Consider the following 13,112-nt stretch of genomic DNA (forward strand, 5'->3'; position numbering starts at 1 on the left):
GGAAAGCCAGCTCACACAAAGAGGTAAACATAAGATTTTTCTTTTTTTGAGCTTGAAGTGAACAACTTAATTTTCTCTGTTATGCTGAAGTAAAGAAAAGCCAGGCATAGTGACTCAAAACTCATCCCTTCTTAAAGATAAGGAAACGTATTTGAAAATTGTGATGCTTGATGCTCAACACTTGATATTTGAAGCTATTAGTACTCTTTCCATGAGTAGGGACTGTTGCCTCTAAAATTTAAGTATCAAACTGTAGTTTGGTTGTTTTTTTGTTTGAGGGAGTACTAAAACAAGGAATCCTATGTTTTAGCTGAATTAATTGAGCTCCTAGGATCTTTTTTTATTTGGTGTGCGTGAATCTCCTTCAATTTCTTTCACTATTCTTTTGATCAGCTCCCCAGATTTAGTGAGGAGTATGATTACAGAACACATTACAGTTCATCTGATGTGGATCTTGCACTTCCTTGAGCTGCCTTTAAATTCAGATGTTGTCTCTTGACTGTAAACTCTTTGGCATGGGAAGTGGTCATTTTGTTTTGCATTTCCCAGCACAATTATTCAAACCTCTCAGTGTTTCTCTGTAGGCCTTTCTCCCTTTATTGATAGGGACATGCCTAGTTCGGTGTGGCCACCTTATTAATTAGATGAATACAGTGATTGCAAATAGGTAGAAAGAAGCTTGTAAATCAGCCATCGTTGTCCTGTATGCAAGTATTAAAGGAATGGCTGATTGCAAGACATCTCCTCTATTTTACTGATACTTCCCATTGAAAGTACCTATTTTCAGTTGTTTGTAATTGTTTCACAGTTTAACTGTTCAGGCTGAAATATTACATGCTCAGCGTCTGCCTCTGGGTACATTTTTAAAAGTCAGAAATAAACCTATCTTGCTCACCCTTTGCATTATTTTGCCTATGCTCTGTCCAGCACAGCCTTTTATTTTGAATCTCACTAGCTTGTAGGCCGGCAGCTTCACTAGCGTGTGTATCCAGTGATTTCAGGAGTGCGAAGGCTGAACATGATCACAAGCTCTATTTGTAGATATGGAAAGTCTGAGGCACAGTCTTTCTCTTCAAGGGCTTTGCTAGGCCAAATAAATACCTTCCCCCTCCCGTTCCTCTACCTGTAGTCTCTGCCAGGAGCATGAAAACTGTAGTATCATCTGTCCTTGGCAGCATATCGATTTGGAAGCAGTTAGAACCGCCTCTTGATTCTAATCAGGTTTTAACCTTAACCTTGCTTCCTATGCAAGACCAATTCTTGTCTCACTCAATCCCTGTGTTAACGAGGAGACCAAACACTGAAATAATGTCTAGTTCCTGGGAGGCAGCTGTGTCAAATCACTGTGATGCTGTGGTAAGTGCAAAGAACCTGCCCTCTTTAATAAGTTGTTAGGAGTCTGGGAGCTTTTCCCAGTATCTCAGCCCCACAGCATGTTCAAATGGCAAGTGGAGGCAAGCTAGAGTATTTTTAAATGCTTTAGGCACAGTGTTTGTGGTAGAGCCTCTTGGAGGCCATAATTGCAAAATTCTTGGAAAATATATTCAGAGCCTCTAATTTTATCAGCATCACAATTTTTGTTCTTTGAGAATCTTTTTTTTCTTTGAGTATCTTTGTTTTGCTGTGTATCAGGGTAGTAAGCTGTTTATGGATTCTCTGCCCAAATGCTGATAAATTAGGGGCTTTCCCTCTTGTTGTGAAAAGCAGCTGAACTGAATGATTCTGGGCAACAATGGAACATAATTCTTCCTCTTTCGTAAGCACTTTTCAGTCATTGATGTTGTCTTCAGCAGTGAGGCACAACTGAAGTAAATTCTCTCTTGTGTTTCTTTGCCTTCCACTCAATGTTTCTACAAGTGTTTGCTCATCTTGAACACAGTGGTGCAGTACTGACAGAGGACAGTCTGCTCCAGGTCCCTGGACTGGAGACTGTTGTATATGGAGACTTTGAAATCCAAATTCACTTTCTGTGAACAGCCATAGGGAGGCATATATCTAACTGGGAGATTCACAGGTATTGCCAGCTTCCCATGTCTCCTCACGTTAGGCAGCGTAACCCAAAACATCCCCTCTGATCTAGTGTAGATGTTGCCCTCGGACCACAGCCCCGTCGTGTTTAGATTGCCAGTCAGGCCACTACATATAGGAAGAGAGTTAGAGTTTACTCTGCTGGGTGCTGATCAATATATGCCTCATCTAAACGAACTCTGAGAAAAATACCTTCAACACTTGGTTTCCTAGCAGGCTACCCATAAATGCCCTCCATCTCTTGATGCTTTGACAGGCAGCATTCAACCAGCACAGAAGGTGTTGGAGCACAGTGTCTGATTCTTGCTGGGGACTACCTAGAAGTAGTGTGAGTCAGTGAGGCTGTACTGTGTGTACATCAGCAGTCTGCCCTGGACTTCATTTCTGGACTACTGCTGAGGAGTCATCAGAGGACAGAGTGGGGGTAAGGTTTGTAAGACTTCTAGGGCTTCAGACAGAAGCCATTTTTATCCTTAGGCAACATGGGTTTGTGGAATAAACTCGGCATTGTCTATAAGGCTTAATTTTTCCACTGTGGTTTAACTTCACATGGATATGACAAATGCCGAAGAATCTCAGCTTGGTGCTGATCAAAATACTAACTTCCAGGCCCTGTCCAGCATACCTGGGCAAACCAGCATCTGATCAGAAGAAAATGCACACATTTCAGACCGGCAGGTCAGCGCAAGGGTTATGAGGGAGCCTGTCAGGACTTTATCTTGTTGGGATGTTTAGTGAGTGTGAATAGAAAGCAGTCCTGTTTCTGCCACAGACTAAAATGTTCCCTTGCCTGAATGAGAGCATGAGCAGGCTTGATCTTTCATTTAATGTGGAACACAACTGAAGCGCATATATGTACATCCCTACCACACCTCCACCCCCACACAAGATGTACATATGCATTCAGGAACACAGAGACCTTCCTAGTGAGTCATGGTGTTCATGCTATCTCTATCACAGGCAGCTGCATCATCTAATTCCTTTCATCAATTGCCATCATAAAAGTTTACCATTTTCTTGTCATAGCTCTGTTCCCTTGGAAGGCAGTTCCAGAGCCTCACTGCTCCGATCGTTAGAAATTTCCCTCTAGATTCCAGCTTCAAATAATTCACAGTCAGTACACATTCTTTGTTTGCAAGCCAAGTTTCTCTTTAGCCTAAATAGTTCCTGTCCCTCTCTGGTACTCTCCCTGTGATGTTTATAGTCTGATTTCTCAAAGGAAACAAAGCTCGTGTAGTCATGCTGTCTGGCTGGCAGTCTCAGCCTTCCCCAACCCATTTGTAACTTGTTGGCCCATTTCAGCCAGTGCTGGCACGGGAGCAGTGGTTAGAAACACAGGCTTTCCCTCCAAGTTGGGTGATAGTTGTTGACTGGATACGAAACAGAGAGTCAGCAAAACACTGTCGCTGGGGGAAAGGCAGTGATAACTCAGCTGCTTCTCCACAATCAGAGACAACAAACAGCTGGCCAGTTGTGTATTGGACTCTATTTGCCCAGTCTAGCAGACCTGGGAGAAAGCTTGGGATATATTGCTGGCAAGAGGGGATAGGGCTTGCTGAAGAATATAGGATGGAGGAATTAAGCAGTTTAAAGCCTTAATCTATAGGAAACAAGGCTCCATTAGTTTGTGGAACACTTAGTTATAGAGGGAAGTCATGATTTAAATATGTGCAGGGGTATTGATATATTCCAGGAAAGGGAGAAACAGATCATCAAGGAAAACGTAGATCAGTACAGTTCCTCCCTGTGCCAGATGACCAGCAGAATACATCCACATCACTCAGCTCACTTCAGCCCTCAGCATAGGACATAAATGATACATAGGTCTCCTGCTGGCCCATCTACACAGGGGCACATTTCACCCAGTGAGACAGAGAGAATAATTGAGGTGATTGGTCCTTTACATATCTGCTAGCCAGGTCCATGGGCCATGAGACTCATAAACTGTCAGACTTCTGGGTGCAAATCAACCTTTAGGCACTTGATCAAAGGCACCCTCTCAACTTATCACCTTGCTTTGGCTCCATTTTTAAGCTACAGGCCCCCAGTGCACAGCACTGAGGTCTTGTCATGACCCCTAAGTCAGCATTTTCAGAGCAAATGCACCCCTGTGGCCATTGCTAAGAGGTGTTGCTGATCCATTGCTGAGATGTGTTCGGAAAGTGCTAGGAAGGCTTTCTGTTTTGCCCAGTTGTGTCTGGCCTGAAGCGCTCTGGGAGCCAGATCTGACTGCACATCTGACATGTGTTTCTGTAACTGATGTGACACCTGTCTTGTATAGTACTGGGGTACATTTTTAAGCAAATAGTATATTGAAAGAGAGCACAAGCGTAAAACTCTAAAGGCATTTGCCTTCATGTTTCAGTGTACATTGGTTTACTTGGACAGATTAAGCAGATAGGAGAGAGAAAGACAGAAGTCAGTTTGCCTGCTGAAGATGCCCTTCTGAAGGTGACCTACCAGTTGTGGAGTTTTCTGGTGCTGTTATCACCCTTATTGCTGAGCATGCCATCACCATGGATCTTTACCTATTAAAGCAAGAGAACACTTAACATCCTGATGGTATGACTGATGTAGTGGTTACATTATATGTAATGAGGGGGACCCATGAAACAGCTTGCTGTGAAGAAATTCTTCACATTAGCTGCAAAGTGTGGCCCTCTGAAAATTTCTTCTTGGAGTTTACTGGGCTTAAGTCAAGAGCGCACCCCAGGTGCTCAGTGCCAGAGGATTCCACTCATTATCTAAAATGTGACATTATCCCCCCTGCAGGAGCCAAGAGCTGCAAAATCTGATATCCCCGTAAGTGGGCAAATAGTCTTTTCCTAGTTTGGAGAGGTGAGGCACAGAGGGAGTGATTTGTCTCAGATTTATCAGGGAGCCTGGGGCAGTTTGAGGACCTGAAGCCATGAAGCAGAAACTGCACAGGGTTCTTCTTCCTTCCACTGACCACTTCAGCTAGTTTGCAGCTGCTTTGCGCTTCTGGAGTGGTAAAAAGCCGCAGTAAGGTACCCCAGTGTATCTGTCCCTCTCTCTTATGTCAATATTGGTTAGCTGCTGTAGGTTTACCTACGACAGCAGCCAACAGGACTGTTCTAAGTAATATGTCAGCAAAGGCTCTGCAAGTGCCATTTAGCAAAATGAATACATAATGCCCAAAATTCTGTGGCTTTCTGTAAATTCATATTGTATATTAATAACACAGAGATAATTAAAATCTAATGTAACATTTGAATAAAGACTTCATATTTAACCCAGAGAAAGAATATGTTGGTGCAAAGATGGTAGGTGCAGCCTTGGCCAGAAACACCTTCTCACACACCTGAAAAGCCTAACACTAGTGAGCACAATTGCCTGCCCTTGCTCAGAAAGAAGTCTGGAAGTGGTGTTACTCAGGTGTGTGCCCTGTGCCCAGTTGTCCCTGCCTACTGGTAACTGCCGTCCAGCAGCACATCATTCCCTGGGAGGACAATCATTGGTGGCACCTGAGTTCTGCCAGGTGGAGGAACTGCTTTGACGTGGGGGTCAAGCATGGGACAGCTTGGCCTTCCCTTCACAGAGTTCACCTCCAGGCACTGTCAGTACAGCTGTGGCTAAGGTAATACAGAAAAAAATGTGGGCTCCTGGCATCTGTAAGGGAGGCTGGCACCATCAAGGGTAAGTCGGGTACTTGTTCTGCCAGAAACAAAGAGCACAGGGAAGAAGCACAGTGCTGCTAGCACCAGAAGGCTGTTGTGACCAACTTTATGGCTGGCACCAGAAATCAAGAAGCAGTGATTGCAGCTGTAGGTTTCCAGATGCTGTTGTTATCTATGTTGCCCTTTAGTAAAGGACAGTAAAGAGAGAGAGCAGAGCTCTGACTTCAGTTTAATTAATTTTGTCAGTCCCCTTTCACAGGACACTCAGAGGTCTGTTACATGAATGTAGCTGCTGTTACGGCTGTATGGCAGACGGAGGGGCAAAATATCTCAGGATTTCAATGCGTGCCTGAGCTGGCTGGATCTGGGATTTCTGCATTAAAGGCTGGAGTGCTGAGCTGTGGGAAGGAGGGTTTCCGTCTTCTCCTTGTGGCCAGTTCAGCAGAAACACTGGCCATCACTCAAAGAGTGCCTAGGACAGTCTGTCTAAGGACTGTGTCCAGTCCATCCAGGCAAGGAGTTATTTGAGCTTTTCAGGGAAAAGCAGCCTCTCGTGTTTCCCAGTATAAAAACTTTCCCCTTCATATTTCACCACCACTTCGTGAGGCAGAAAATAGAGCAGCGTAGTACATTTACATATGCTGTGTTAACATACTAAGCATAGAGATTGGCGTGGTTTACTTTCTCACATTTCAATACAAGTGTCAGAAGAAGGAGTCACAGCAGGAGGAAAAATTACTCTGGCTCCCTTGTCCTGTGCCCCAGTGGAGTGTGTGTATGGTATATAGTAAGTTACTTCCGATTCCTTTTAGGTTAGGATTTTAAACAAGAAGATCGATTTTAGCGATATTCAGTCCCGGTGTGGTTCCAGAGATAACATCAAACATTCTGCAGGGGGAGGAAATGTAAGTAGTACAGACACCCTGTGCACAGGCATCTCCACTGTGGTGACCTACCTTGCACAGCCAGACCCATCTGTCTCCTTTCCTCTGAGCACTACTTTCCTTCTTGCTACTGTTTCACATGTGAGTCTGGTCTGGTAGTCCTGTGAGCCCTGTGTATGCACTGGTGGCCTCCTGATCTTTCTCCACAGAGCACATCACGTTTCCAGAACTTGGACAGGAAAAGGAAATGAGAAAAGAAGGGTTCTCTCTAAATGCCCAAGGGTGCTGACAGTAGAAGTCCAGTGCGAGCCAAAATGGTTCAGTGCCTTTCATGGGAGCGGCCCAAGAAAGTAATTTCCAGAAAGAGACTCCAGCTCACAGTTGGGCATCTTCCAGTGTGTCGATCCTTCCTTAGCTAATGTGAGAGGAAGAAAAATAAAACCTAAGGACAAAGAAAGCTCAGAGAGAGGGTGTGATCAGCCAGCGTGCTGAGTGCTAACACTAATGCCACAGCATTATTCCAGTATAACAAACTGAGGTTGCTCAGGGTTTGACCAGATACCTGTTAGTTCTAGCAGTCATGCTGGAATAGCTTAAGGCGGCTCTGACCCCTCTGATGGAAATGATCAGATGGAAGAGCTGACAGTCTGGGCATGTCTGATCCAAACAGTCTCAGTGCAGCCACCAGCGCTGGCTTAAGTCATTGGTGGTGATGTGAGCAAACCAGTGGCTTTGCAGTCATCCTGGAGCTCCTGTCTGGCCTGGAGGGGCTGCAACTTCTTAAGACCCACTAACACAGTCGCTGTGATTGTGGGCCGCATCTGGGAGCTAGTTGGGAGCGCAGCAAGGCAGGAGTGTCTCTCTGTGGCTGTTCCCAAGCTGGGATCAGCACAGTCATGGCAACGTGGCCGGTAGCAGGGCACGGAGCAGCAGGAAGAGGGAGGGCACCTGTGCTGCTGCCAGGCTGAGCAGAGCCATGCCACCGCTATCCGGTGAGCACCACCCAGCCGGCTGCCTGAACGCCAACCAGCTCAGGTACAGCTGCAGCAGTCACATTTGTAGACTCATCAGACTCTCCGTAGTGGATTGAGCTGAAATGCCTACCATATTTAGATGCAGAAAAATATGAACCAGATGGTAGAGAAACAAAATAGTCACCGAAATATTCGTAGTTGATAGGATGCACATTCAAGAGCAGAAGCAAACGGGGTGGGTCCTGCTGCATGCCAGCCTTCAGAGCATCCACCCTGAGAGGAGGCTCAGAAACATTTTAGAAAGAACCCACAAGCTGACTGCTTTGTCCTCCTCTTTGTTTTGCTAATAGTAAAGCTTAATCCAGCTCTGTCATTTCACTAGGTGGGAAGGAAGCTTACTGTATTAATCCAGGTGTTTCCTCCTTTGTGGCATGGTCTGTCTTCTACTAACCATCTCTTCTTTTCCAGTGGTTTGTAGAGGCTTGGGCTTTTCCTCTGCAGGGCTTGGCTTTTTATTTATTTTATTCTTTTCATTCCTGTAATTTGCATGTGTGTGTGCTTTTGACAGGTACAAATTGTAACCAAGAAGATCGACTTGAGTCATGTGACTTCCAAGTGTGGCTCACTCAAGAATATCCACCACAAGCCAGGTATCGTAGGAATTTCTGGGATGTGGGACAAAGCAAAGACCTAATCCTGTTATGTGAAGGAGAAATCATGGATGATACCATTCTCTTTTATAGTCCAAGAGAAAGTAAATATACTTTGGTAATAAAAATAATATTCTTAACTAAATATATGAAGACATAAAGATATGGGACCACCTAGTTTGGAGAGTCGATGGAAAAGCAATGCAGAAGGATGCTGCTGTGGCATAATGTCAGTTTGATAAGATACGGAAATGTAGACTGAAGTCAGCAAAATACTTAAGCCTGTGCTTAAATCCTATGGAAATCAGTAGGGCTGCAGCATGTGCTTACAGTTTGAATATGTGTTGAAGATTTCATATTTTACTGAACATGCAGCATGATATTCTGTGCTTCTCTAAAACCATTAGATCTCAACTAAAAAGGAAGTAACATGAGTGCAGCCGTGTGCATCAGGTCAGGCTTTCCCCTGAGCCATTTCAGCTTCTTAACCTGTATTTCCTTTTTCTGTGTAGGAGGTGGGCGTGTGAAAATTGAGAGTGTGAAACTGGATTTCAAAGAAAAAGCTCAGGCTAAAGTTGGTTCACTGGAAAATGCCCACCACGTACCTGGCGGTGGTAACGTCAAGGTAAGGGGACAGCCGTCAGAGAAAAGGCTACCGCTGGGCTCCTGGCCTAGTGAAATTACTAGAGCTGTGTGTGAATTCAGCGATGGCTCTGAATTGAGTAGGAAACATCTGTTTGTCCTCCTTCAAGCACGCTCATGTGCTATTTGCTCCCTTTGGAATTTGGAATGACCAATTTCACATCCACATTCAAGCTGAGAGTGAATCTTAAAGTGAAACATCCTGTAGTTTGCACACTGGCTTTCCCCTAAAGATAAACCTTGTCTGGGACTGTTGTACAGTATAGGTATGATCTAGTAAGTTTGTAGTATGGGTATCACAGAGGATCAGGACTGCTTTGTGAAACAGGAGGAAGACATCTTGAAAGTAAGATCACTCCACAAACATTTGAAAAAACAGATTTTAGAAACAAATTGCAATGCCCATAAAATGTGTTAAATTCATACAGCTAGGAACAATGGTACTGCTCATTAAGGCATCCATTAGAGACAGAAATAGTAAGACACTGTAACATAGTAAGCCAATGTATATTAAACAAGGTGAAAAAAATCTTCTTTTCAATTATTCTAAGGAGTGAAGAAGCTTTAATCCCTGTAAGAGTTCTTAAAAGTAGACAAAATGAGACCCAAATGATGATCTAGAATGAAATGATTTGGTGAATATATATTGTGTTAAATTCTTTGCTTTCCTGGAGCAGATTGACAGCCAGAAGCTAAACTTCAGAGAGCACGCTAAAGCCCGTGTCGATCACGGGGCTGAGATCATCACGCAGTCACCAGGCAGGTCCAGCGTGGCTTCGCCACGCAGACTCAGCAACGTCTCGTCCTCTGGAAGCATCAACCTGCTTGAATCGCCCCAGCTTGCTACCCTCGCTGAAGATGTCACGGCGGCCCTCGCTAAGCAGGGCTTATGAATTTGCTCATTTCGCATTGTATGAAGTAATAATATTTAGGCATGAGCTCTTGGCAGGAATGGGCTCAGAGCAGGTGTTACATTCATTCTTTACCATGTCTAAAACTAAGTCACATCCCAAGACTTGTAGTTACCATACAGTTAAAAAAACAGAAAAAAAAAATATTAAATAGATGCAGAAATTGGCCTGATCTCCATTTACAACAGGAAGACACTGGCTTTATATGGGTATACAACTGCAGTATGTTACATTGGACAATTATTGTTGCTCTGCTCTGTCTTGCATGGAGTACCGTACTATGATAAAATGCATTTTTACCTTTCACGTGCCTGAAGGCCATCCACCTCTTTCTGAAGAGCCTTGTTAATATCCCAAGTTGCTCATTTCACTGTTCTGTTGATAGATGGGGAAATGAAAAAAGAAAAGCTACCCATTGTAAGTTATTACAGGTTAAATTAACAGTCTGCTTACCAGAAGGAAGGGCATATAGAGAAATTCAAGTTTAATTAAAAAAGAAGTGTTATTTTGTATAAATGAGTAGAACAAGAGTTGAATTAAGTTATTAACATTTTTTTGGACCTGGTTAATTATGTCGGTGTATAGCTGAAAAGCCAATAAATTATTTAACTAATAACTAAAAATAGCAGTTGAAAACATTTGAACAGTGCTTGAGGAAGTGACGTAAAAAAGCTGTTGAAAGCAAGCACTTCCACCCCAATGGACTTGTGTCTGATTAGAAAGTTGGTTAAGCGGCTAGATTTGTGTACGCACCACCGGTTTCACATCCTTTCCATCTGTTTGATACAGTATTATAGATATATATATTTCTCTGTGGCCATTTGTGATACACCCTCCTCATATACTTGAATATTCTACTTCTTTATTCACAGTATCTGTGTCTCTTGCACCCTTTGGTGTTGCAATTTTAGGTATGTAAAAGTAGATGTTAGCAGGGTTTTTTTCCCCTATTCGTAAGAATACATTTAAAAAAGATGAAAATTTTAGCATGAAGTTGCTTTCTGTAACAACTAAAAGCCGTGACCCTGTTTTAGTGCCAGATGCAAGTCTCTTCTGTGATGCTAGAAAAAGGATTCCTTCCCTCTTCCCTTCCCTCCTTTTCTTCTCAAAGGTATGATTTTTGTGGGGTCCAGATGTTTGTAAAAGGGTCTCCAAAGATGGCTGAGTTTGGATTCTGGATTTTTAAAAAATCCACAATAGTTTGTTCTGGCTTTTTTTCTTTCTTTTTCTTTTTTTTTTTTTTTCTAAACACCTGTAGTAACAGTGAATGTTAGATTTATTTATTTTTTTCTTTTGCTAAAGTTGAAACACAGAAAAAAGTATTGAGACGTTGTTTCCACTCCTTCAGTGATGTCTTATGTGTACACTCAGGCACTCAGATAACAGTGGTAAACATAACAGAGATGCCTGTAAATTATAATATGTGAATAAATAAAATGAGCTCCCTAGACTGGGTTGCCATCGCGATTCATCAATAAATAGAGCGTCTTAAAATCTGGTCAAAGTGGGGTTATATCGACTATAAAAAGTGTAAGAAAAAGCGTGCATAAAAGCTAAAAGGCAGAGATATATAAACAACCGATCTAACGGAGTTACCTGTGTGAACTCCGACACTATCTTACGGACACTAAGAGAACACTGAAGGTCATATGGTAGTATTGCTCATCAGTGGATAATAATCTGCTGATACTATATGTACAGTAGACATTATGAAATGACCAGTTTACATTCTTGCAGATTCTTTGATCTTTTCCTTTTGAAATCTCTTAACTAAACTTTGCACTGTCAGTTGAGCTATACTTGATACATGTATTAGGTTAACATTGTGTGTTGGAAGCTTTTGATCTGTTCTTTTCTTAATTTGTATGTGTGCGTGTGTGTGCTGGGGTTTGATCTGAAAAGACTCATAAAGAAGATTTTTATGTCTGTGGAGAAGGATTCTAATAATAGCACAGGATTCCCCATCATTAAATTCAGGTAGTAATTGCACAGTTGCTAGACAGTAAATGTTCAGTGGACCAAAGGGGGATTTTGGCTAAGCTGTCACAGCAGTACAAAGACCAAACAAAATGGTTACATCTCTAAAAATTTTACGAAAGGTGAACTCCTAACAGCCCCACACACGACATTTCAGCTCTGCAAAAAAGCTTTTTCACACTATAAAGTACCTAATACTGTTTGTAAGTCGGTTGTTTTATACAAAGGACAGTGAGTTTAGAACCATGCTAAGTGCATCTGGAGGATTCTGGTTTCTGCCTTGTGTTTGTTATACTTTTGCTTAGAGTAATCCTAAGAATTCACATGGAAACAGTGTCAAGTGAGGTGCATTAAAAGCCTCTTCCCATTTTTCCAGAAAAACAACAGACAGAAAGAAAAAAACAACAAAACAGTGTTTAGATCACATTGCTCTGATCATACTATCAATTAATATGAATTAGCCTTGCAGTGGTTTGGGGTTTGTTTTTTTTTTTTTTAATGCCTTTTGCCAGTGTGGGAGAGAGTCTCTGGTACTACTGAACCTCAGCTTCTCTGAAGCTCAACACCAGCTAGTGAGGACAGTGTTAACCTGAGACTCAAGTTTTTTTATTCTGCTTTTAAAATTGACATACTCTAGAAAATGAAGCTTAGTTAATACACCTATGAATCCAAAGTTAGAGTGGTGTAACACACCAAGTCATTTATTTCATACATTAAAATGAGCTTTCTTGTCTTGATTCAAGCAAAGACCTTTGTAATTGTAATCATCCTTCCATTGAAAGAATCCTAGAATGCTGTGGAGTTAGATGAAAGGAAATCAAGAGTTTTGTGCTGTTACATTAAAAAAAAAAACCAAACAAGTTATGTTACATGACTCTAGATGTTCACTGAAAAAGCTCATATTAATCTTAATTTCTCAAGAAGAGTGTTGGTTTTAAAAACAACGGTTTTGTAAATATGTAATGCCCACTAAAGAAGATAGAGCCAGCTTCCTGGAAACTGCATCCGTTGTGTTTCTTTTCCACAGGCGTGTTGAGCCAGCAGGTATGTTGCATGCCTGAGACTCAACTCTGTAACAAAGCAGAGATAATCCAGACCAAATGAATGGTGAAACCTTGTTTGGATAGCTAGGGGAGAGCCCCAAACTAATAATCCATCAAGTTGTAGAGACAAAAGAAAAAGTGCTTCTGCCTCATCTGCAGGGTTCTGTTTCTATGTAACCACAAGCAGAAAGAAATCAAAGTTGAGCAAACATCTGTCCAGCAACAGTAAAGGAAAAACTAATACTGATGAGGGAAATTGTGTGCCCACAAGGGCTATGTATATTTTCACTGTACAGCAGTAAATGGTATTATCCATTCAATGCTCTGCTACGGTACAGTAGTGACCTCATCGTGACTGCTTGCAA

At 42.4% G+C, this 13,112-nt stretch overlaps 1 protein-coding gene across 1 annotated transcript in view; it reads left to right on the forward strand.

Moving 5' to 3' along the window:
- The window catches only part of MAP2 (microtubule associated protein 2), a 70,945-nt gene extending 61,236 nt beyond the window's left edge, over positions 1 to 9,709 (forward strand). Inside the window, exons 12-14 of the mRNA XM_075710521.1 lie at positions 8,093 to 8,174; positions 8,687 to 8,799; positions 9,494 to 9,709. Of these exons, the coding sequence (XP_075566636.1) occupies positions 8,093 to 8,174; positions 8,687 to 8,799; positions 9,494 to 9,709 (411 nt within the window). The remainder of the gene's footprint in view (positions 1 to 8,092; positions 8,175 to 8,686; positions 8,800 to 9,493) is intronic.
- Positions 9,710 to 13,112: the final 3,403 nt, after the last annotated feature.

Source organism: Pelecanus crispus, chromosome 5 (genome assembly GCF_030463565.1).
Source record: "Pelecanus crispus isolate bPelCri1 chromosome 5, bPelCri1.pri, whole genome shotgun sequence".
NCBI classification, from domain to species: Eukaryota; Metazoa; Chordata; class Aves; order Pelecaniformes; family Pelecanidae; genus Pelecanus; species Pelecanus crispus.